The sequence below is a fragment of the Macaca thibetana genome, chromosome 3 (genome assembly GCF_024542745.1).
Source record: "Macaca thibetana thibetana isolate TM-01 chromosome 3, ASM2454274v1, whole genome shotgun sequence".
Classification (NCBI taxonomy): Eukaryota; Metazoa; Chordata; class Mammalia; order Primates; family Cercopithecidae; genus Macaca; species Macaca thibetana.
This window is the reverse complement of record NC_065580.1, coordinates 92,206,094-92,233,302: the sequence shown is the minus strand read 5'-3', so window position 1 is coordinate 92,233,302 and position 27,209 is coordinate 92,206,094. Positions and strand designations below refer to the sequence as shown.

The following is a 27,209-nucleotide window of genomic DNA, read 5'->3' as shown; positions in this document are numbered from 1 at the left end:
CAAATGTCTCTCAGCTGTGTCTGTGGGAAAGCCACTTTACCTCCCAGAGCCTCAGAATCATCATCTATAAAAAGGCAGATAAAAGCATCCACCTACTTTATAAGTGGTTGTAGGAGTAAAGGGAATTAATGTGAGTACAATTTTTTTTTTTTTGTGGGCAGTGAAACAATGTTACATGCGTAAATATCCCATTTACTCCATTAGTGGATAATAAAATCAGTTTAGTAGGTCTTGACCATCATTTTTGTCTGTAATAAAATGGAACGAAATGAAAAACACCGTGGTGTGGTGCAAATAAGAGCAAAAAGTGGCTGAGTGTGGTGGCTCATGCCTGTCATCTCAGCACTTTGGGAGGCTGAGGCGGAGTTCCAGAGCAGCCTGGGCAACAGGGGGAAACCCCACCACTGCAAAAAATAGAAAAATTAGCCGGGTGTGATGATGCACACCTAGAGTCTCAGTTACTTAGGAGGCTGGGAGGGAAAGATCGCTTGAGCCAGGGAGGTCGAGGCTGCGGTGAGCTATGATCACATTACTGTACTCCAGCCTGGGTAACAAAGCGAGACTCTCTCTCAAAATAATAAAAACAAAAAAAAGGAAAACGTGTTTGGTGAAATGTATGGTTCAGTTGTGTATGTATGTATACACTGAGTTGCAATAGAAGTATTTTTTACTGTGGGTCATGGTAAAGACCATTTGAAAGCCACTGATGGAGTAGGACGAGGCTTGAAGAGGAAAGGGAGGGGAAAGAACCAGAGGTTTTGTTGTTGTTGTTTACTTTAAGTTCTGGGATACATGTGCAGAATGTGCATGTTTGTTACACAGGTATACACGTACCATGGTGGTTTGCTGTACCCATCAACCTGTTATCTACATTAGGTATTTCTCCTAATGCTATCCCTCCCCTATCCCTCCACCCCACAACAGGCTCCAGTGTGTGATGTTCCCCTCCTTGTGCCCATATGTTCTCACTGTTCAACTCCTACTTATGTGTGACAACGTGCAGTGTTTGGTTTCCTGTTCCTGTGTTAGTTTGCTGAGAATGATGGTTTCCATCCTCATCCACGTCCCTGCAAAGGACATGACCTTATCCTTTTTTACGGCTTCATAGTATTCCATGATGTATATGTACCATATTTTCTTTATCCAGTCTATCATTCATGGGCATTTGGGTTGGTTCTAAGTCTTTGCTATTGTGAATAGTGCTGCAATAAACATATGTGTGCATGTGTCTTTATAGCAGAATGATTTATAATCCTTTGAGTATATACCTAGTAAGGGGATTGCTGGGTCAAATGGTATTTCTGAGAATCAGAACTTTGAGGACTCAATGGGAAGTCGCTAATTCATGCAGTAACAATAAAAGGAGTGGATGCAGAAGAAATTTTGGACCACAGATTTCAGAGGACTTGGTGCCTCTGCTAAAAGTTTAAACAATGCAAATTGCTAAAAGTATCTTCACAATTTTCATATCATTCTATTGGTCAAAAATGTCTACTGATTCTTTTCCCAAATCCATTTCTATAGCACAGAAAGGTATCCTTGAATTGTGTTCCTAACACAGCTCTTCTGTCCTGGCTAGATTTCTTTCTGCTCCTCTCACTTGTGACATTTCTGAGTTAGCAAACTCTTTTCTTCTTTGTTCTACCTGTACTCCCAACACCTTCCGCTTGTAATTGGCCACAGGTGTGTCTTAGACAGAATTAGAAAGAACTGAAGTCAAATCTTGCTCTTACCACTTGTTAGCTATACGGACTTGGGACAGGTTGCTTTGCTCAGTTTTCTCATATGTAAAACAGGGCTAATAAAATCAAACTTGTAAACTTCTTTTGACAATCTTGTAACATAACACATAGTACCCATTCAATAAGTACTGGTTCCTTTCTCCCTTGAAAACTCTGATAATCTTTTCATTCTCCATTGTCTCCCAATTTTTATGTCATGTAAACTGAATTACCTAAATTCTTCAAAGTCATACATCTGGGTGTGTGTTTCATTTGTTTTGAATCTTACCCATTCATCATGGTCAGCAAAAAGCACATTACTTAGATATACTAGACGCTCATTAAATGTTTAAATATTACTACTGAAAATGGATACAGTTGAAACGCCACATTCCCTGGGCTCTATTACATTTTTTCTTCTGACTTTTTACCATGATAAAATTAAAATAGGCTCATTAAAAGAATAAGGAAAAAAAATACCCATAATCTTACCATCCAGAGACAACTGTTAAAAATTATGATTCCACCCACTCAATGTAAATTCACAGTTACTAAAAGGACAACATAAATCACTCTCATATTCCATATTTTGCCCTAACAATGAGCAAGTTAAAATGAATATGTGGCAGTAAGGTAACTGAGTGGTTGCAACTGTGGTATTTTGATACTTTCATTTTGACTACAGAATAATGTCACCAGTAATTAATGAAATGTTATCAAAAGATCAAAAGTCAAAAATGATCATACAGCTAAATTTTAAAATATTGATGCTGACATATACGTAATTTCTGTGGCTTATCAGCAGCTTCAATACATCTTCAAGAAGCTTATGATTGGAGAGTAGAGAGTATGTAAATTTGACCCATTTTAGAGACAAGGAAATTGTAGAGCAAAAATTTAAAAGAACAGAAAATCAGTCAACCCTACCTTTAAATAAAGAATTACCAATAAAAGAGAATAATTTTAACATTCCCTGAGATATTCTTCAGAAAATTAGCCTTATCTTAGTCTTATGAATACTCCTGCCCTATCTTACTAGAAAATATTTTCACGAAGAAAGGGAGGCAACATAAAATTCCATTTATAATTACAAAATTGACAAAGCTAAAGAAAATCACACAGCTTGTTGGTTTAAAAAAGTATTAATACAAATAAAGTATCAGAACTAAAATATCTCAAATTTAACTTCAGAAAAAAATAAAAATTATAAAATAAAGTTTTCAAAATTTGTAGAAAATATAAAAATATTTCTAACATCAAATCAAATGGTAGTTCTAGTTTTTAAAGGAATCTCCATTTGATCCAGCAATCCCACTACTGGGTATCTTCCCAGAGGAAAAGTAGTCATTATATGAAAAAGACACTTGCACATGCCTATTTATAGCAGCACAATTTGCAATTGCAAAAACACAGACTAGCCTAAATTTCCATCAGCCAATGAGTGGATAAAGAAAATGTGGTATATACACACCATGAAATATTACTCAGTCATAAAAAGGAATGAAATAATGGCATTTGCAGCAACCTGGATGGAGGTGGGGACCATTATTCTAAGTGAAGTAACTCAGGAATGGAAAGCCAAATATCATATGTTCTCACTTATAAGTGGGAGCTAAGCTATGAGAATGCAAAGGCATAAGAATGATATAATGGCCTACAGGGACTTGGGAGAAAGGTGGGAGGTGGGTGAGGGATAAAAGACTACACACTGTGTACAGTGTACACTCCTCAGGTGATGGGTGCACCAAGATCTCAAAAATCACCACTAAAGAACTTATCCATGTAACCAGAAAACATCTGTTCCCCCAAACTATTGAATATTTTTTTAAAGTACAAAAAATTTTTAATGTCTAATGTAATTTGAATGATAAATTACCTAAAATCCATACTTCAAAAGCTTTTTCAGTTGCATGTAAAAACCAAGAAAATGTAACAAATGATCCCTCACCTGCTTGGAGAGGAGCTCCTTGCAAAGCGTATACAACATAATGAACTTTCGGGCTAATGCACGTGCATCCACAAAACCTTCAGCAACTAACATGATTTCACAGATTAGTTCAATGTCTGGGGCCACCATGGCACAGGGTCTAAAACGTAAATATGAATTTTAGTTTTAAAATGTGACAAGGTGATAAGCACAAATTGCTTAAATCAACTGATTATTTCGTACCGACATTTTAACCATTCCTAAGCAGATCATAATTATGTCTGTCAATCACAGCTAATAAGACCCTTCATTTCAACTTAAAAAATGTCCACTCATTACTGGACACAAAAAATGATAGAAAGTCTGGAATGGCAGAAGCACAGGTGTAGGAGTTCAAATAAAATCCATGAATACATTCCGTAAACTTCTGGTGTAAGTTGTCACTGCAGAAAGAGGAATAATTATGTTTTGAGCTAGGGCCAAGGCTTTACCTGTGGTTAATGGTGTGCAGGTTAATGTTTTCACAACCGGCTGTCTAGAAAATAGCATTTGCTTATTTCCATAGAATAAACCCTTCCACCATGGCTGATTCCAGGATACCAACACAGCATCACTAAATGTGGAGCTGAGAAGTATACCACCATATATAGACACAACAGACAGAAATAACCTCAAGAGCCTAAATATCAGTAAAATAAATAAAGTGACCAGTTTGGAGTATTTATCACCTTTGTTTTTAATACAACTTATTGAATCAAAAGTTGATATAATTTAGTTTTCATTAAACTAAAGAACCAACTCAGAACATTCATGAAAACTTAACCATCAGCTACCAAAAGCTTGTACCAGCCATCGCCAGCACATCACTACCTAGGACCAACTTGGATAGACTTTTAAAGGGACTTTCAGAAAAACACAGCTTCAAATCTCCTTTCTTTTGGTGAGGGACTTCCAAAAAGTCCCTCTCCAAAGACAATTGCTATTCATAGCAATGTTTGAAAACATTCCACTCAACTGAAGTCAAGTGCAAAGAAGAAGGAAGAGTAAATAAATAAGCTCATTATTTTAGACTTCGTAAAGTATACATTCCAATACCTGCCTACCTGTTTTTGTAAATATAATTGTAGTCTACTTCTTGCATACCTAATTTTCATCCCAAACATCCAACCTTAGAGTATCTTTGGATCTAGGTTATTCTACATCTCTTCTATGTAAACTAACCCCATATTTCTTCACACATTTATTACTTTTCGTGTGACACCAGAAGATGAAGAGTAAACGGAGAGAGAAAAGGCTAGCATATCTACATATTTTATATTTACATTAATATAGGCAACTAATTTTTACTGAGCACTTCATACCATATTGGGTGCTAAAATCTTTTTATGCATTCTCTCACTTAATCCCCACAACACTATGAGGTGTCCACTCCTCTTATCTTCATTTTACAGAGATGCAGTCTGATGTTCTCAGAAGTTCAAGCACATGCTGTAGGCCTCATGGTTGGTGATTGGTGGAATCAGAATACTCCAAAGGCACAAGCATATGGCCTCCATGCGTGAGTAATACTTTCATCACCCACTAAAGTTATTAAAAAATTCACAAAACAATTTCAAATTTCAAGACCCAAATGAAAGAAAGTATGAGATAAGTTGGGTCACAAATAGGATACTGGAAAGGCACACAGTTTTCAAACAAAGCTATTCTGTAGTTATTACATTTATTTCTAGAATGGTTATTCTCTATCTAGAATTTTTCAAGAAAGTTAGACATTATAAAATCATTATGCTAGAGAAAGTGGTTATTATGAGGAAAGAAAAACATTCAATACACAATGTTAGAATAATTGATTAACTATTAGGGAAAATAATTGTTTAAACACTCATTTCGTATTATCAACCAAAATAAGTTCTTATCAGATTAAATTTAATAAGTACAGTAATACTATAAAAATTAGAAGAAAATACAAATAAAATATGGTTAAATATCCAGATGGATGGACAAGCAAACTTTAAGTTTGAAAGAATGGAAGGAGATCACACTAAAAACTGTAGAGGTTCTTAGATTATATGTGAAGTGGAATATTATTAATTTAAAAGCACACTGAATAGTATTGAGCACACATATTGAGCACCCTAATAAAAACCCAAAATAAAACTGATAATCCTCTCGCTTATCTTGGAGGAAAAAGGAAGAGAGAGAAGATACAAGTTACCCACGTATCAGGCATGGAATTCAAGACATCACTACAGATAATAAGGGAATACTGGCCGCATGAATGTCTCCTTTTGAGAAGTGTCTGTTCATATCCGTCATTCACTTTTTGATGGGATTTTTTTCCTCATAAAATTTAAGTTCCTTGTAGATTCTGGATATTAGACCTTTGTCAGATGGATAGATTGCAAAAATTTTCTCCCGTTCTGTAGGTTGCCTGTTCACTCTGATGATAGTTTCTTTTGCTGTGCAGATGCATTTTAGTTTAATTAGGTCCCATTTGTCAATTTTGGCTTTTGTTGCAATTGCTTTGGTGTTTTAGTCATGAAGTCTTTGTCCATGCCTATGTCCTGAATGGTATTGCCTAGGTTTTTTTCTAGGGCTTTTATGGTTTTAGGTTTTATGTTTAAGTCTTTAAGCCATCTTGAGTTAATTTTTGTGTAAGGAAGGAATCCAGTTTGTTTTCTGCATGTGAATAGCCAGTTTTACCAGCACCATTTGTTAAATAGGGAATCCTTTCCCCATTGCTTTTGTCAGGTTTGTCAAAGATCATATGGTTGTAGATGTGTGGCATTATTTCTGAGACCTCTGTTCTGTTTTATTGGTCTATATATCTGTTGTGGTACCAGTACCATGCTGTTTTGGTTACTGTAGCCTTGAAGTACAGTTTGAAGTCAGGTAGCGTGCTGCCTCCAGTTTTATTCTTTTTGCTTAGAATTGTCTTGGCTATACAGGCTCTTTTTTGGGTCCATGTGAAATTTAAAGTAGTTTTTTCTAATTCTGTGAAGAAAGTCAATTATAGTTTGATGGGAATAGCATTGAATCTATAAATTACTTTGAGCAGTATGGCCATTTTCAAGATATTGATTCTTCCCATCCACGAGCATGGAATGTTTTTCTATTTGTTTGTGTCCTCTCTTATTTCCTTGAGCAGTGGTTTGTAGTTCTCCTTGAAGAGGTCCTTCACATCCCTTGTAAGTTGTATTCCTAGGTATTTTATTCTCTTTGTAGCAATCGTGAATGGGAGTTCAAACTTATGGAAAAAAGTTCATCTTCACTGGTCATCAAATGGAAATCAAAACCACAATGAGATACCATCTCACGCCAGTTAAAATGACAATCATTAAAAAGTCGGGAAACAACAGATGCTGGCGAGAATGTGGAGAAATAGGAATGCTTTTAAACTGTTGGTGGGAGTGTAAATTAGTTCAACCATTGTGGAAGACAGTGTGGCAATTCCTCAAGGATCTACAACCAGAAATACCATTTGACCTAGCAATCCCATTACTGGGCATATACCCAAGGGATTATAAATCATTCTACTATAAAGACACATGCATGTGTATGTTTCCTGTAGTACTATTTACAATAGCAAAGACTTGGAACCAACCCAAATGTTCATCAGTGATAAACTGGATAAAGAAAACGTGGCACATACACACCATGGAATACTAAGAAGCCATAAAAAGGAATGAGTTCATGTCTTTTACAGGGACATGGATGAAGCTGGAAACCATCATTCTCAGCAAACTAACACAAGAACAGAAAACCAAACTCCACATGTTCTCACTCATAAGTGGGAGTTGAACACCGAGAACACATGGACACAGGGAGGGGAACATCACACACCAGGGCCCATCAGGGGGTGGGGGGCAAGAGAAGGGAGATCATTAGGACAAATACCTAATGCATGGGCGGCTTAAAACCTAGATGATGGGTTGAGGGGTGCAGCAAACCACCATTGCACGTGTATACCTATGTAACAAACCTGCACATTCTGCACATGTGTCCCAGAACTTAAAGTATAATAAAAGTAAAAATTAAAAAATAATAATAAGGGAATATTAAAATGATATGCTTTGGTCGTGTGTCCCCACCCAAATCTCATGTTGAATTGCAGTTCAATGTTGGGGGAGGGTGGAAGGTGACTGGATCATGGGAGCAGATTTTCCCCATGCTTCATGAATGGTGGTTTTCATGATGGTGAGTAAGTTCTCATGAGATATGTGGGCTGAAAGTGCATGGCACTTCCCCACCTCACGCATGTTCTCTTTCTCTCCTGCTCCACCTTGTAAGACATGCTTGCTTCCCCTTAGCCTTCTGCCATCAGTGTAAGTTTCTTGAGGCCTCCTAGCCATGCTTTCTGTACAGTCTCTGGAACTTTGAGTCAATTAAACGTCTTTTCTTCATAAATTACCCATTCGCAGGTAGTTACTTATAGCAATGTGAGAATGGACTAATACAATGAACGAATGTGTGCCAATAGATTCAACTAGATAACACCAATAAGTTCCTTAAAAGATTTAAATTACCAAAATCGAATCAAGAAAAAATTAAAAATCAGAAAAACCCTATGTCTATTAAAGAAACTAAATTCATTATTAAAAAGATTCCAATAAAAATCTCTAGGTCCAAATGGCCTAACTGATTAATTCAATCAAATACTTCAGGATTAAATAACAGCAATTCTACACAAACTCTTAAGAAGATGGAGAAGAAAACACTTGCCAACTTATTTCATGATGTCAGCACTACTCTGATGCCAAAGCCAGAAAAACATTTTACAAGTACACTGTAGAACAATATCCCTCATGGCATAGATTTTTAAAAATTTCTTAACAAAAGAGTGTCATATTGAATCTAGCAGTACCTATTAATAAAATACTTCCTGACCAAATGGAGCTTATCTCTGGAATGCAACACTGAAGGACTGTTTAGCCTTTGAAAATCAATCAATATAGTTCAGCACATTGAATAAAGGAGAAAACCCATATGAAAACTACAAAACAACAAAGCTTATAAAATAAAACATAGTTAAAAAATTTTGCAAGCTTGGGCTAAGCACATTTTCTCGAATATGATATTAAAAACAAAAACAAATTGATAAATTGTATTTCATCACATTTAAAACTTCTATCTTTGCTGGACACAAGAAAATGAAAAGGCAAGCCACAAACTGAGAGAAAAAATATTTGCAATGTATGTATCTAACAAAGGAACTGTATGCAGAATACAGCATTTCACAAAAGATGGTATAGCAATAGACAACAAGTATGTAAAAGAGGCTCAACATCATTAGCCATCATGGAAATGCAAACTAAACCTATGATGACACGCTACTACCTATCTATTAGATTGGCTAAAAATAAAAAAGGCTGACAATATCAATTTTTGACAAGAAATTCTCATACATTGATGGTGAGGGTGTAAACTTGTAAAATCGCTTTGGAAACCAGACTGGCAGATTCTTATAAGTAAAACATACATTTGCCATGTAGACTAGCAATTCCAGCCATAGATATCTGTCCCAAATAAATAAAAATACATGTTCATATAAAGATTGCACATGAATGTTCATAGCCGCTTTATTCATAATAGCCCCAAACTGGAAACAGCCCAAGTGTCCATCAACTAGTGAATGGATCAACAAATTGCAGTAGGTCTATGTAATAGAATACTAATCAGTGAGAAAGAGGGGCAAACTACTGATACGCTCAACAACTTGGATAAATCTCAAAATCACAATGCTCAAAGAAGCCAGATGCAAATAAGTACATATTGTCTGCTTTCATTTACACGAACTCTAGGAATGACAAATTTAATCTATAATCACAGAAAGTACATCATTGGTATGGCAGGCTCACTTCAAAGAGGCAGAAGAGAATTTCTGAGGGTGTGAAAATATTCTGTACTTTGATTGTGGTTATGCTTTCACCAACTGTACACTTGATTGTATTAAATTATACCTGAATGTTTTTACTATCACTTGGTATGGTGATAAACTTTATAATTTTATCTCTAAACCTGATCTCTCATTCTCTAATAAAACATAAACCATATTTCAATTCTGTAAAATTGTAATACAGAGTTTTCTGGAAAACTGAACCAAAAAAAATGATACCTGAATGAAGTTGACTTAAATTATAAATGAATCATAACTGATACTAGATGTAGTAATACGTGTTCTCTTATAGACTCCTGCTAAGCGCATTGGCAGAGTACTTTTGAAAAGCAGGTCATCAGTAGAGATTTTAATCATTCACTTAAGTAATTCTACATTTAGAAATCTATTCTGAAATAAGAGTAATTTTTCATGTGAATAGAAGTTTACAGTCTGCTACTTCATTATAATAAGAAAAAGGAAACGAGAAACCCTACGTGACAGACAACAGTGAATGGTTAAGACATTTATGAACGAGGCATTTCTAAAGGTTTTTTAATAATACGCTAAAATATGTATGCCAAAATATTAAATGAAGAGAACTAAGGAAAAATCGTGCCTACCGTAATATCTTAATCCCACAAAATATAAATTATAAAAGAGGCTAGAAAACATAACAATCATTATTTCTGGATGGTGATGTAATTTTTTCTTTATTCTTTTCTATATTTTCCAAATAGTTCATAATTTATGAAAATTATGTTTATAATAAAAATATACATTACAAAATAGCTAACAGTAAATATGCAAATATACCACGTAACTTTTAAATACTGATTTTGAGTCCTGGTTTTATAATTCAAAAGGGTTAATTTATCGTGGTGAAAGTTCTATCTGTAAAAGGAGCCCAAAGAAATAATACAGGGTTTTCCTTAGGAATTTTCAAGCGAAAGCAAATCACTTAACAGTGCAGAACAACAACATTAGGTGGCATGAGTGCACCAGATGCTAAGCCACAAAGCATAACACTTGCCTGAAAAGAGCTTTGAGATTTTCCGGTAATTCGGTTCGACCAGCATAACCCGGGTTCATAGTAATAAATATTCCAACTGATGGCTTCAGTGCGATAGCTTCCCCAAGAAATACAAATCTACCATAAAAAGAATGTTGATGAAATTAAATGTGTTCATTGAATATGAATGCACATTGACAAATGCAAACCACTGCAAAATGCAAATTATTAGGAAGCTGTTTATTCTGTGTAATTTTCTTTAAAATTCATAAGCATACATATTTTGAATATGTTTTGAAGCATATTTATTAAAAATACCCTCCCTTTTCCCAGAGGAATTATAAAAATGGGAAGTATTCTTTTTTTATTTTAGCATAGCCTTAGAATCCTAGAATATAAAAATAAAGACTTGATTATTTTAACATTTAATGGAAGGTGATGTCATTTTTACCTTCAACATGGGCTGCAATTCCTTGAATGGGATGCTGCATAGACAGAGAATGCCCAAACTAAGAGGAGAAAGGGACGTCCTATTCAGTCTTAAATTTTGTCTATTTCTTCAACTTCTCTCTCTTCCTCTTTCCCTCCATACCTTCCACTGACTCAAGAAAAATCCATTAAATATCACTAAGAGGTACAATAGCTCTGGAGCCAGACTGTGAGTATTCAGATACCAGCCATATCACTTTAGGCAAGTTGATTATCCTATGTTCCAATTCCCTCATCTACTAAAAATAATAATCATATTACCCACCTTATTGGATTATGCAAGGATTTAAAGGGATTATAAATATAAACGGGTAAAAGTACAATGCCTAGAACATGGAAAATACTCAAGAGATGTTAGCTATGACTAATGCTATTACTGTCACTTAAAGGCATTGGAGAAACAGTGAAAGATTTGCATTGGAGAAATAGTGAAAGGTTTTCACAAAGATTTGCGAGGACCCAAGTGGGTTGTTGCTGGCCAGGGCAATGAATGGTAATGTGCTATGGGATCCATATTGAGAGATAGGTAGAAGGAAACTTTCCAATGAGAGTAAATGAGACAAAATATAAGGCTGATCTCTTGCATTGCTGAGAGGGAAGGGCTGAAACAGTTAAGGAGCTCGGTCTGCATCATGAAAGAGAGAAGACAGAAACCACAGTTTTTAGGACTAAGAGTGTCTTAGATACTAGGTAATTAGGAGCAGGTGGATTTTGTATAGTCAAGATAAAAATGGGGAAAACTTCATTTCCCAGAATGTCAGGCTAGGGAAGGTAGACAGGCTGACAGGGCTGCTCACACACAGAGAGGTGGCTCTTGCCACAGGATAACTGCCTCCTCTCCCACTGTACACAGGAGAGACAGCCACGGTCAAAGGTGTGGACCTCCAGAGGGTAGAGCTGGCAAGGCACTAGAAGGCTTTGTAACCGAGGCATGGTCCCATCTCTTAAATCTTCATGTGTAAAGAGAATTTAATAAGCTCATGAAATAAGAAGGAGCAGAGCTGTCTGCATATGGGCTAAAATAAGATGAAGAGAGAAGACCCACAGACATTCAGACAAGAGGAGACTACCAAGGAGTATTCTTGGCAATGTTCAGAAATCAGTACATGGATCAGTTACATAAATCTCCATAAGAAACGATGGCCTCAAATGACATCTGGGTTACAGCAAATAAAAAGATTTTGACTAAAAGCTGGATAAAATATAGCTGGAGATCTAAGAAGAAAGAACTGAGCTTCTCTATCACGGCCTTAGAGATGGGGCAGGTCAGGAAACAGACACCTGAACACGTAAAACTGGGGCCCAAGGTCCACGTGGCAGAAGGGCTGAGTGAGATATTTTCTAGAAGGCAGAAATATCCAAATATATCTACTGATAACCTGGAAACTTCTACAACAGGTACACAGTCCAAGAAGCTAGATAATCCTTGGGAGAATGAAAATGTTCCTATGGACAAGATAGCTAGCTGAGAAAAATATTCTAAAAACTAAGGGGGCACAGGTAGGCCAGATAAATAAGATTGCCCTGTTGATAAAATGTTAAAAAGAGAACCAGATTTGTGCTGCGTACTATATTAATTTATTTCTCAAATTAAGCCATCAAAGGTAAGTGCCAGTTGTGTTTTGCTTTTTGGAGTGTGGCATCGTGTTGAGAAGCATTTAGATTTCAAATATAATTTGAAAGGTCTTGGCCCAAGTTACTGGAAGAACATGAAGGTATAACCTATTGGGATGAGACAAATAGCAAAGAAGGAGTTGGTGGAAGGACTAAGATTTTGATTTTGGATATATTAAATATGAGAAGTCTGGGAGACCTCCAGTAGAGTCTTGTGATGCTCCAGGCAGTTGTTTAGGTCAGTCCAGAGATGAGGAGAAAGGAGGCCTGGGCATCTGGTACTCAGCAGCATTGACAGAGTTTTTTAAAGCCCTGGGACTAGTTGAAATCAACAAGGGGAGAAAATATAAAGAAAATAAATCCAAAGAAGGGCCTGTGATGTCTAACATGAATTGGCCAGGAAATAACAATAAAACATAATAGCAAACATAGATATGGTGCTTACTATGTGGTAGGCATTTGTCCAGGTACTTTGCATTTAATCATCACAGTAGTCTATAAGGCAGGTACTCTTCTTTCCCCCATTTTATAGATGAGAAGAAACCAGCAATGAAGCAGCTGTGAGGGGAGACAGACGTAGGAGAGGTGTTGTCCTCAACCCACGTGAAGAAAGTGTATCATGCAGTGGAGAATGGCCAACTGCATCAGATGCTGCCAGAGGTCAAGAAAGATGAGGACTGAGAACTGATCAATGGAATGAGCATCTTAGAAGTCTTTTGGAATTTTGGAGAAAGGGTCTTGCTCTGTCTCCCAGGCTGGAGCTCAGTGGCACAAACATAGCTCACTGCAGCCTTGACCTCCTGGGCTCAAGCAGTCCTCTTGCCTCAGCCTCAAAAATAACTGGGACTACAGGCACATGCTACCATGCCTGGCTAATTTTTAAAAATTTATTTATTTTGTAGACACCAGGTCTCGCTATATTGCCTAGACTGGTGTTGAACTTCTGGGCTCAAACAATCCTCTCGCCTCAAACTCCCAAAGTGCTGGGATTACAAGCGTGAGTCACTGTGTCTGGGCAATCCTAGAAGTTGTTTGTTTTTTAAGTGATTAAAGTAATGTAATACACATGGGTTGTACTCAACACTTAGAAACCACTAATAAAAATGGGAGACCATTCAAAATAATTCCCCCAAATCGACCAGACTCTTCCTTTATCTATTTCATGAGACAGGGAGAGGTAGCAATAGACAGTGAAGGGGAGGTTACCTTCATGACTCCATGCTTTTCTATTTGTAACAAGAGACAACCCACACGGCACTCACCTCTTTTTCCTGTTTCTGATGGCATCATGAATCATTTTCACCTGCACTGCCACCACTGACAGAACTTCCACGGAGATTCGGTTGAACTCATCAAAGCAGCCCCAAGCTCCTGTCTGCACCAATCCCTTATAGATATTTCCTATGGACTAAATGATAACGTGAGGCACTCAGAATTTAACAGAAGGGGTTTTTACGCTGTTATACTGAATAATTCCCAATCAGGAATAACGTTATAGAATACAGTTTTACACATTATTACTAACTTACTTTGTAGTCCATTTGCTCTGAACAGTTGAATACATAAACCATCATGCCAAGGGCACGTCCTAGGTCTTTGGTGGTCTCTGTTTTCCCAGTACCCGCGGGGCCAGCAGGAGCCCCACTCATGGTTAGATGAAGTGATTGAGTTAAAGTAATATAACACCTTTAAGCAACAGAAAACACAAATATCGGAGTCTAATATGAGATTTTTGTAAAACATCAGAGGCAAAACATTAGGAAAAAAGTTTACGAAGCTCTAGAATGTGACAGTAGCATCAAATACTGATTTACTTCTCATTTGTTCACGGCAATAACGAATCAGAATATTTTCTATCACATTTATTTTTGGGCTAGCTGTCTAAAAATACTAGAAAAGAATGTATTTCTTTGTTTATTGATCTCATTTCCTAAGAGCTGTGTATTTGAATACCAATAACACTGGATTTGTACCGCTGTTAAATTTCTGATATTTCTAGGTAAAGATACTATTAATACGGCAGACAACATCTCAAACTATTGTTTATAAAGGAAAAGTAGAAGAGAAGTCTTAGATGATGAATGAATTAAACATTGGCTGAATTAAACTGCTACTTAATACATTAAGAAATATGTAATGTCTATAAATACATAGCATACAAATAATATATCCCTATTTCAATATATAAAGCAAATATAAAAGGGCAATTTATTGTATTTAAATATATTTTAGAAATTCCTTTGGAATGTGTTGCTACATGCACTTAGATTACCATAATACTTATTTTTGCAGCAAAGACTCAGAGGTTCTTAGAAAATCATGAAACAAGAATATCTAATAAAAGAAGACAAAACACATAGCAAGGACATCAAATGGCTGTATTCTTTATCTGGGGTTTCCTCCGATGCATAAAATCGTTTTTCTCTTAGTACAGACAGCAGGTCTAGTGAAATGATACACACACAGAGGTCAGGAGACGAGAGACTAATGTCTCCTTTGCCAATCATCAGATGCTAATATTAAATAAGTCTTTTGACATCAACACACCTCAGTTTTCTCCTCCATTAAATGAGGTTAATTGTAGGAAAATATTCAGAAGGCCAAAGGTAAATGCCTTAAAAAATTGAAAGTACTATGCAAATAGAAGCAATTAATTATGAAAACAGAAAGTGTTTCTGCATTTGATATCCATTGCATGTTTCAGTGTATCTTACAATGAATGAGTGAAAAGGCTCCCAGACTAGGAATCAGGGTACTTTTTGTAGTAGAGATTTTCGCCTTGTAATTTTCTCCAGTGGTTCCAAGTTTTGGGTAGGCACATGGCAGCCAGTGCTTAGAGGCTACATTTCCTGCCTTCCTTCCAGTCAGGAGTTGCCAAGTGACCAAACTCCAACCAATAGTATATGTGCAGAAATGATTAGTGCCATTCCTAGAACACGTCCTTGGAGATATTTGACCTGGACTCTCTTTTTTCCCTTTTCACTGGCTAAAACACATGTGGAAACCATGTTTAGCCTGTCAACCACCTGCCAGTCTGTACTGCTGCCCCACTCACCTCTGGATTGTGAGACACCTGCTTCTGTGTTGTTTCAGCCATTGTGTTTTGTTTGGAATATCTAACAGCAGCTTAATTGGCATCCTCCTAGCCAATACATAGACGTAAGTCTCTGAACCTGCCCACATATGGAAGAAGGAGACACTGTATCCCCTGCCTACCTCACAAAGGGATGGTCAGCACCAAATGAAATATAATGGAAGAATTTGAAGGGCATCGTTTTGTCAATGTAAACAGTCAGTAAATAATTCAAAGAATGAAATGGGAATGGAATCATTTTATCCAATGCAATTCACACTATTAAAAGGAACATTCATCTTCCTTTTAGCTCCCAAAAAACCCACATAGTGATTCTTCTCATTTTGAAGTTAATAAACTATCAGGCCTCACATAACGATAAACTTTAAAATGCCTCTTCCCTTTTTCTCCCATACCCTGGGCCTCCCTTTCCTCCTTCTCTATTGACAGTGGGATGCATACAGTAGACTCTTCACATTTGCAGTTTTGACTATTCTCAAGTGACACTGTCAAGCTCCAATTTTAATCCCTCTCACTGAGAGCAGTGCATAAATTAACTAATGAGGACAGGGAATGCTGACTTTTAATCAGAGACAAGTTAGAACTGAATTAGATACAATTATAGAAACTATACAATACACAAATGTTGCAATTATGAGATTAATATGTGCAAGAACAATCACAAATGTAGTGTGAGGATCCTACCAGCCTCTCAGGACTACCATAGCAAACCAGCTTTATAGACTTACATTTGAAACTGTCTACACTTCGGTGATAGTGGATAATTGGGCCTGCTGCTATGACCTTGAGGTGTGATTTCTGCTTCATGAATGCCAAAGATTAAATGTGCTGTCTCCCATCAAACAGGTCAGCAGAGATTGGAATACTAACAAAGAAATTCCTCTCGATGTGACATATTCTTATCTCTGCAATATTCTGACTAAGTATGTATTTACTTGGAGTCAAGTGGAAATGAACTATTAATAATAGTAACCTCTTGCCCCCCTGAAGTACTTGAGCCACACTGGCTTTCTTTCTATCCCTGGAACTGGCCACGTGTCTCCCCACCTTGGAAACTTTGTCCTTGCTGTTGCCTGTAACTTTCTGACCCAGGATCCCTGACTAACTGGTTCCTCATTTTTTAGGTTCCAGCTCAAGCTCTCCACAATAGTAGGCTCTCCCTTCAAGATAATTTTAAACACATTGACCTTTTTTAAATTTTTGTCATAGCATATATTACAGCCTAAAATAATTATATTAGTTAATTTATTTGTTCATTGTTTCTCTTTATCCCCACTTACTAGAAAGTAATCTCTGTGACAGCAGGAACTCTGTTCAACACTGGAATAGTACTTAGCAGAGTACTTCAGAAGTACTTGTTGAATCATTTAATGAATGCTTTGTTCTTCCCCTTCCCTTCCTTTCACTGTATGCAATTCCTCAAATATTAGTTTGAACACAGGCAATTCCTAGTTATTTTTACGCTTTCAATAAAGGAATCCTGTGGGGATGGAGGGAGGTGGTGATAGATCCTGATACCAGAATGTTAGCTGTAGATAACTGGGCAGAATCAAAAATGTTTCCTTGAGCCATATTAATCCACTCATGATTTCATCATTTGTGCATTGTGCAGCTTCTGTAATTCTGTTTCTCTAATTCAGTTCCCTTCACCTTTTCCTAAAGTCAACATTCACTACCTTACATTATTTATTACTTTACATACCACTTTTGCATAGTTCATTGTTTGTTCATGGTTTCCTCTCATTCCTTCCTTTTTATTCTCACACATCTCTGCTCAAGCTAGGGGACTTTTTTGGGTTGGTTTTTCCCATCTGGATGGAAACTTAGAATTGTTACCTGTCAGTCAGAGGAGTGATCACCAGTCGAGGACTGTTGCCTAAGTATTCATAGAAGTACTGGAATTGGGCATCACAAATATTAACAAAGCAGTGTTTCTGGGTATCCTCCCATCGGTGACGAAGTTGAGACAGCCATGTAAAAGTTTGGGGACTGACAACCTAAAGGCATTGCATAATCATCACACACAGGACACTGGTAGTTTGGGGGCAACAAATTATTAATCTAATCAACTCTACTGCTTCACACTTTATTTCTAAAATTATCACAAACAGGAAATCTCTTGCATGTTATTGCAAATTATAATGGCACATACATGGTTAAATACTTAATAAGAAATATGCATGTAATAAATCTTCATTTTAAACTTTTATATAAAACAATATGAATTTCTTCAAGCAATGCTTTTTACCCCTTTTATGAATCACCCCAGGGGATTAGATAAATTTTGTAACTTTATACTCATATCACTGAAGTCAGATGGAAAAATACACTATCCATATTTAAATGATACATAATCCATAATTTCTGCATTGCAGAGGCATAAATAAACTACACTTTCAACCAAGTTCAGTCTGAAACCAATCTGCTTTTAGTACAGAGATTTTCTGCTTCATTTTTAATCACATCAAATAACAGTATTTTTCATTGCTATTCTTTCCCATCTACTCAACCCTAACTATTCATCTTCCAGTTAAAAATCCCTGTCTCTTTCAAGATAAATGTGACCCTTGGATTTCTTGAGAATCAGTTGAACTTACCAAAATTACTGTATACTAATTTGTCTGATGACTACATAGGTTTCAGCATTGCATATTCATGTATATAAGATGGTTGGGAATTAGACAAAAGTATTTTTAGTACAAAATAAAGGACATATTTTAAATCAGAATTTATCCTACTGCAAATCATCAGACTTATAAAACAGAATAAAATATGTAAGAAGATACAAGACCATATTAAAGGAGTAGTTATCAACAGTTCATTATTAAAATGAGAACACATGGTAAGTGATGTTTTGCAAGGAAAAGTTTTGGACTAGCAATTAAAGAATATCACTCACTAGTGGTCCTGAAGCTGGATCAAGGAATATTAATGTATGTTTATGGTTTACATGAAGAAGCATTTTCTTGCACTTTATACAAATAATTTAAATTCACTTTGCTTTTAATAAATTGAGAAAAAGAAACAGAAAAACCACAGAAACATTTCACAATACATACAGGCATTCGAATTGTGAAAGGAATTGCCTTGTTTTAGTACTACCAAACAAGCGTAACCCAGTAGACAAGCATATTCCTGACTTTTGTAAATAGGAATATATTTTGGAAAGAAGGATGACAAAATTCTCCTTTCACGTTAAACACTGCCAACACTTAAAGACACACAGACATTTTAAAGATATGTAAAAGAAAGGTTATTAGTATACTAAAAGAATTAGAAAATAACTTCTTACAAGACAATAATCTAGTTGTTCAAGGAAGAGACAAAGGATTACCCAAGTGACAACCTAGAATTATGACCAACACCTCTTTCTTCAAGGGGAAATGTATCAAAGGCACACAGACATGGTTTAAATTACATACACATAATCTTACTGCTATTGGCTGTGTAAATCACAGAGGTGAGGCTCACAGGCCAATGACCAAGATGGTCACACACAGAGAGATGAACACAGTGATTTCTCATGGTTCTTCCGTTGTGATAAAATTTTTTTAATGATCTGATGTTCCTAACTTGGCAAAACCTTTTGGGATATCACTTGGAATAAGTCTCATCAGGATAATATATTGGCTAACCAAAATCAAATGCACCCAAGTAAACCACAACCTTTCAGGACTAATTAAAACATACAAACTTTCAAAAAACAATGACTTTCTTGGAACTACTCTGGCAATAAACATCACTTTCAGGAAACAATAATGAATACATAAAATTTCTACAAACAACTTGCCTTCTGAGAAATAAGTTTTGCCACCACGTCTCTGGCATGGACATCTATGGTACAAATTGTCATGATCTTCTGTCTGTCTCCAGGTGGAAGTTCTCCCAGCAAAAGTGTAATCAGTGTATTCAGCTGAGAAATCTAGAAGGAATCATTTTTTAAAAAGGAGGGAAGGGTTACAAATATAAAATTTAAGAGCCCCAAATTCTTCATATTTGTAAAGACTGATTCAGTTTGCAAAACAATTTCTTCCTTTCTTTTTTTCTTTTTTGAGATGGAGTCTCACTCTCACCCAGGCTGGAGTGCAGTGGCGCGATCTCAGCTCACTGCAACCTCTGCATCCTGGGTTCAAGCAATTCTCCTGCCTCAGCTTCCCTAGTAGTTGGGATTGCAGGTGCCCGCCACCACACCCAGCTAATTTTTATATTTTTGGTAGGGACAGGATTTCACCATTTTGGCCAGGCTCGTCTCAAAACTCTTGATCTCAAGTGATCTGCCTACCTCGGCCTCCCATAATGCTGGGATTACAGGCATGAGCCACCACACCTGGCCACAAAACAATTTCAAATGTGTTACCCCACCTGGTCCTCCAAGAACCTTGGTATAGGAATGACAATATTATTATCCCCTCACACAGATGAAGGACAAGAGAACCTGTGAGTAATGACAAAGCCGGGGCAGACACAGGGTTTCCTGGCTGCACTGAACTGACCCTCTACCCTAATGATAATCTGGTCCATAACATTGTTGAAACAGAAATGACCACAAATCTTAAAAGGCCAAATTAGACTAAAAAAGCATAGTAAGAGCTAAATGACACATTCTATTTTTCTTTAGAGAAGCATTCACCTAACAATTTGTGTTTGCTTTGGTTTTTAAAAATACAAGATAGTGATGATTACTGAAAAAATATTTAAAATGTAGAGCTGAAGAATGTCCTCCTTTACTCGTATTTACATCCCTATTCTTGTTTAGGTCCGTTGTACTTGTAGATAAGTATTTTTCAAACTGCTGGTCTTTTTTTCATAGAATGGAAAGGAATAAAATGGAATGCCACGAATGACAATTCATTGAAGTGACTGGAATAGAAAATACAGCATTACAGGTAGTAAGAGAATGTATTGTTTCATGCTGTTTTATTTCTGTTTTGACTACCTACATAAACATATGAACTTGGATCTGATAGAAAATATTTCTTATGGTGAATTGTGGTCAGAGAGGTTTGAAAGATTCTGTCTTAGGTGGTCATTTTGTTAGTATGGTTATTTACACAAAAAGATTTCTCCCTTACTCAAGCCTTATTTACAAAACCAGTATTTCTGCCTTATTCCAGGTATCATACTGTGAAACAACACCATCCCCTTTTCTCTTCAGCTCTGCAAAAAGACAGTCAATGACAAACTGCTAGCACCTGAGAAAGCTGGCGGTAAATGAATATGACAGGTCACCAGAGACTCAACCCTTTGTAGCCTACTGTCAAATACAGGTTCGCTATTGTACTACTATCACGCCCCGGAAAATGCAAAAGCCTGCACACTTCCCTGAGATTGCTGTGCAGCTGGAGGCCGGAGAAAGTCATACAGCTGGAATAAGAAGGGAGAAGAAAGGCAGGAAGAGACAACCGTAACATGCGCAATTTCCATGAAATGAGAACACAGAAGTGTTCCAGGCACTGACTAAGCACGTTGCTGATCTCATTGCACTTAATCTTAAGACAATCTGTTATCTGAACTTTGCAGATGAGAAAATTGAGTCAAAGGCCTATTAACCACATTTGCCAATCCAGGGAGGGGAAATTCAAATTCCAACAGTCTGACTTCAGATTTATCACACAGACCCTCTCCAGCCTCCACAAGACCTACCCATCCCTTCAGGTCTGAGAAACTGTAGCTGTGCAAGAAGCATTCAGGACAGACTCAAAGTCAAACACAAAGGAAAGCTGGCTTAAAGAAATAAAAATATTATTATATATCCCCTAGACACTCAGGATACACGACAGCTTTATAAGCATTTGTCCTATTTCCCCCACCCTCTGGCTTTATTGAGGTATGATTGAAAAATAAAAATTGTATAAATTTAAGATATACAATGTGATATTTTGATATATGTATATATTGTGAAACTATTACCCCAAGGAAGCTAATCGACATATCCATCAGTTCACATATCTTTTAAGTGAGAATATTTGATATTTACTGTTTCAGCAAATTTCAAGTGTACACTACATTATTATTAACTATAGTTGCCATATGCTACATTAGGTCTCTAGAACTTATTCATGCTATAACTGCAAGTTTGTACACTTTGACCAATATCTTCTGTTTTCCTCCTCCGCATCCTCTGATAACCACCATTCTACTGTTACTATGTGTTAGACTTTTTTAAAAAATCCACTTATAAGTGAGATCATGCAGTATTTGTCTGTCTGTGTTTAGCTTGTTTTACATAGAATAACGACCTTCAGATTCATCCAGGTTGTCACAAATGGTGGGATTCCTTCTTTGTAAAGGCTAAATCATATTCCTCGGTGTGTGTATGTGCATGGGTGCTTGCATGAGTGTCTACACATTTTCTTTATCCATCTATCAATGAATACTTGGGTTTTTTTCCACATCTTGGTGATTGTGAATAAAGCTGCAATGAACACGGGAGTGCACATATCTTGTCAAAATAGTGATTTTATTTCCTTTACCTATATATCCAGAAGTGAGATTTTTGGATCATATGGTAGTTCTATTTTTAATATTTTGAGGAATGTTCATAATGTTTTCCATAATGGCTATACTACTTCCTACCGACCACCAAGGAGGTCAAAGATCTGTACACTGAAAACTACAAAACTCAAAGGAAAAAAATTAAAAACAAAAATAAATGGAATTATCCCATGCCCTTGGGTTAGAGGAATTTATGTTTGTTAAAATCTCTGTACTGCCCAGAATTCTCTGTAGACTTAATGCAACTGCATCAAGATTTCAATGGCATTTTTTTTTTTTTGCAGTTTTAGAAAAAACAATCTTAAAATTTGTATGAAATCACCAAGGACCCCGAATAGCCAAAGCAATCTTAAGCAAGAAAAACAAAGCTGGAGGCAGCACATCTCCTGATTTCAAATTATATTACAAAGCTATAGTAATCAAAACAGTGTGGTACTGGCATACAAAAAGGCACAAAGACCAATGGAACAGAATAGAGAGTTAAAAAATAAAATTTTCAACTAATTGTTAGCATAGGAACCAAAAACAGTGAAGAAAGAAGGCTCTTACATAAATGGTGTTGGAAAAAACTGGACATCACATGCAAAAGAATGAAATTGGACCCTTATATTATACACACACACACAAAAAAACTCAAAATGGATCTAAGACTTAAAGATAAGACCTGAAACTGTAAAACTCATTTAAAAATGTGGGAAAAGCTTCATGACTTTGGTCTTGACAATGGTTTTTTGGACTTGACACCAAAAGTATAGACAACAAAATAAAAAAATAAAAAACAAGTGAACTATATCAAACTAAAAAGTTTCTGTACATCAACAGAAAAAATCAACAAAATGAAAAGGTAGCCTATAGAATGGAAGAAAATATTTACAAACAATATATCTGATAAGGGGTTAATATCTAAAATATATAAGGAACTCATACAACTCAATGGCAACAAATAGCCTGATTAGCAATGGGCAAAGGACCAGAATAGCCATTCTCCCAAAGAAAACATACAAATGGCTAACTAGTATATGAAAAGATGCTCAAAATCACTAATCATTAGAGAAATCAAAACCACAATGAGCTATCACCTCACACCTACTACAGTGGCTATAATAAAAAAAGTCAAAAGATATTGTTGGTAATGATGTGCCTTAACCTACTACGAGAGTGACATAAAAGAGCACTGATCACAGGCCGGCCGTGATGGCTCACGCCTGTAATCCCAGCACTTTGGGAGGCTGAGGTAGGTGGATCACTTGAGGTCAGGAGTTCAAGACCAACCTGGCCAATGGGGTGAAACCCCATCTTTACTAAAAATACAAAAATATCAGCCAGGCATAGTGATGTGTACCTGTAATCCCAGCTACACGGGAGGCTGAGTCAGGAGAATCACTTGCATCTGGGCGGTCTAGTCTGCAGTGAGCTGACATCACACTACTGCACTCCAGCCTGGGTGACAGAGTGAGATTCTGTCTCAAAAAATAAAAAAGATTACTGATCACAGATCACTATGATAGATACAATAATAAAAAATTTAAATATTCCAAGAATTACTAAAATGTGATGCAAAGACACAAAGCAAGTTCATGTTGTTTGAATGATAATGTCAATGCCCAGCATAGAGGGGGTTGCCACAAATCTTACAAAAATAAAGCAGTATCTGCAAAGCACAGTAAAGCAAATCACAGTAAAATAAGATACACCTGAATTTTAATAAACTGCATCTTTAAAAAGTAGTTAAATGTTTAAAAAGCAGATGTGATTATTGTTTTATGTCTAATATGTTCACTGCTCATCATCCCCTAGATTTTATGTTCCATAAAGTCAAGGACAGCATCTATCTTATTCGGTGCCTTATCCCAGAGCCACTGAAGAACTGTCAGAGTGTGGGTGCTCAATGTGTATCTGCTGAAAAGATGAATTAATGTACAATAACAACCCACGCCTATACAAGTTTCTAAGGAAAATTAATATACACTTTAGTGAGAAAAGAGTTATTTAGGCCTTGGATATTTTCTTACCTGGGTCAAGATATCTGGTCTTTGTAGTATCCAATCTTATACCACTATCAGTATTTGGTTAAAAAAAAAGGGTGATTGCAACAACAGTAATAATATCGTATACCTTATAAGAACATTTATAATTTTAAGTGCATTCACATGCATTGTCTTATCTGAGCCTCCCAACAACCTGTGATTTCTGCATTATTGATTCATTTTTCACAGAAGTGCAGTCAAATGGAAGATGATTAAAAACACAGCTTGTCAACATAATCTGCACAGCATCATATGTTGGGGATCTTATACTGTATATCAAGATTAAACCTTCTCTGATGATACTCTTTAGTAAGTAATAAAATTCTGCACCCATAGTTATGTAATGTAGTTAAAAAATGTCTGTAGTATTTGGGCAGTGGCAACAGGTAGCAATCATCATGGTCAGTACTGTACTTGCATATAAGTTTATGGTATGTGACATATAAAACATTCCTTAGCAACTTTAAGGAAATACACCCTATCGTGTAATCAGTACATATTCTTGCCACTGATTGCAATAGTGTTACATGATTTTCTACCGGATCAAGGATGTCTGGCTCAAGTCTACCTACGTCCCTTTGAAACTCAAGTGGCTGTTTTCCTGGTACATCTTGGCTTCATTAGAGTGCAAGTACAGCATATATCTTGAACTAGAAATAAGCCCAACTTAGAGTAAAATCCAAACTTTTGTTCCTGGAGTACAAAGTCTTCCATGACCTCACACCACTCCTTTCCTATCTCACTTCAGTAACCATGCTGGCCTTCCCTTTGTTCTCCTATCACAGCTGCTTTAACGCCACAGCAACCATTTCATGTGCCTGGAGTCATCTTCCTTCTAATCCTTGTATGATTGGCTTCCTCTCATTATTCAAAGTTGTAGTTCAAATTTACCTCCTCAAATTGGCCTTCCCTGGCCATTCTATTTACTATTACCCCCTATTTATTCTAAATGCTTCTATTTTATTATCTTTATGGAACTTATGAGCATCCTACCAATCATGTATTTCTTTGTCTGTCTCCTCCACCCTAAGCTCTAAAGGAGCAAGGCCCATATCTATCTTATTCTGGGCTGTGTTCTCATGCTTAGCATAGCAGCCAGCATAAAGAATGTGTCCAAGTCAACACTCGCTGTATGAATTGATGAAGGAAGAAATGAACGAATGAACAATAGCAACAATACACACCAGAACAACAGTTTTTTGTTCTCTCATTCACTCATTCATACAAGATGACAAATGTGGTTCTTGTTTCCAGACCTTACAGGACAACAAGGAATGCAGATAAATAATTAAAATTGTTTTGCTAGGGCAAGTAGAAAGTACTCTGACAGCACACAGAAATAGGGCTTGCCTGATCTAGGGCTTAGAAAGGCACTTTAGGCCAGGCGCGGTGGCTCAAGCCTGTAATCCCAGCACTTTGGGAGGCCGAGACGGGCGGATCACGAGGTCAGGAGATCGAGACCATCCTGGCTAACACGGTGAAACCCCGTCTCTATTAAGAAATACAAAAAACTAGCCGGGCGAGGTGGCGGGCGCCTGTAGTCCCAGCTACTCGGGAGGCTGAGGCCGGAGAATGGCGTAAACCCGGGAGGCGGAGCTTGCAGTGAGCTGAGATCCGGCCACTGCACTCCAGCCTGGGTGACAGAGCGAGACTCCGTCTCAAAAAAAAAAAAAAAAAAAAGAAAAGAAAGGCACTTTAGAGGAATGTATACTAAGACCTAAAGAATGAGCAGGATTTAGGCTGAGAAGAATTTAGGGGTTGGCCAACAGGGAGGCAGTCGTTAAGCCACCGGGAGCAGCCTGCAGAAAGGCCCTGAATGGACAGGTGGCTCTGTGGAAGAACTGAAAGAGGTCACCCATGGCAGGAGTGGGCGGCAGAGGAAGGACAGGTGTTTAAAGATGCTGCAGAGGAAAGCAAGTGCCCACGTGTGCAGGGCTTACTCAGCTCAGTTAGGACAATGAGATGGTGCTGAAAGGTCTAGAAGGCAGAGTGATCATGAGATTTGTGTTATTAAATGATCTCTCAGGCTATGCTGTAAACAATGAATTGGAGGAAAGTAAGACTGGAAGAAAAAAGACCTGAGAGGAGGATGCTACAATCATTTAGATGAGAGAAGAGAGTGGCTTGGTCTAGGATATTATCAAAGCAGCTGGAGAAGGCAGTGAGAATAGGGATCTTTGGGACAGTTAAAGAGATTTGGTGGTTGATTGGCTGTTGAGCAAAAGAAGAGTCAAGCGGGCTTCTAGTGTGAGCAACTAGTGAAGAATGTTGGTTTTTTTTGTTGTTTTGTTGTTGTTGTTGTTGTTATTGTTTTTCCCGCAGCCAGGCACATTGGGAGGCAAGTATGAGAAGAGCGAATGTACACTGGATCTTTTAGGTTGGGTGTGCCTGTGAGACTTCAGTGAAAAATCCCTATCTGTTTCTGGCTGTGCTTCAGCAGAGAGATGCAGGATCACTAGAGTGATCCATCTCTTGATCAGGCCAGCATGGTCAACATGGCAAAACCCTGTATCTACTAAAAATACAAAAACATTAGCTGGGCATGGTGGTGCACACTTGTAACTCCAGTTACTTGGGAGGCTGAGGCACAAGAATTGTTTGAGGCAGAGGTTGCAGTGAGCCAAGTCACACCACTGCACTCCAGCCTGGACGACAGAGCGAGACCCTGTCTCAAACAAAAAACAAAACAAAACAAAACACAAAAACAGGTCAGGCACAGTGGCTCACATCTGTAATCCCAGCACTTTGGGAGACCAGGGTGGGTGGATCACCTGAGATCAGGAGTTCAAGACCAGGCTGGCCAAGATGGTGAAGCCCCGTCTCTACTAAAAATACAAAAATTAGCTAGGCATGATCACGCCTGTAATTCCAGGTACTTGGGAGGCTGAGGCAGGAGAATTGCTTGAACCTGGGAGGCAGAGGTTGCAGTGAGCCGAGATTGCACCACCTCATTCC

At 37.2% G+C, this 27,209-nt stretch overlaps 1 protein-coding gene across 1 annotated transcript in view; it reads right to left on the bottom strand.

Moving 5' to 3' along the window:
• Positions 1–27,209, bottom strand: part of DNAH11 (dynein axonemal heavy chain 11) — a 372,580-nt gene that overhangs the window by 212,384 nt on the left and 132,987 nt on the right. The window contains exons 32-37 of the mRNA XM_050784822.1: positions 19,523–19,654; positions 17,569–17,729; positions 14,168–14,324; positions 13,901–14,046; positions 10,557–10,673; positions 3,670–3,808 (exon numbers count right to left, since the gene is read on the bottom strand). Of these exons, the coding sequence (XP_050640779.1) occupies positions 3,670–3,808; positions 10,557–10,673; positions 13,901–14,046; positions 14,168–14,324; positions 17,569–17,729; positions 19,523–19,654 (852 nt within the window). The remainder of the gene's footprint in view (positions 1–3,669; positions 3,809–10,556; positions 10,674–13,900; positions 14,047–14,167; positions 14,325–17,568; positions 17,730–19,522; positions 19,655–27,209) is intronic.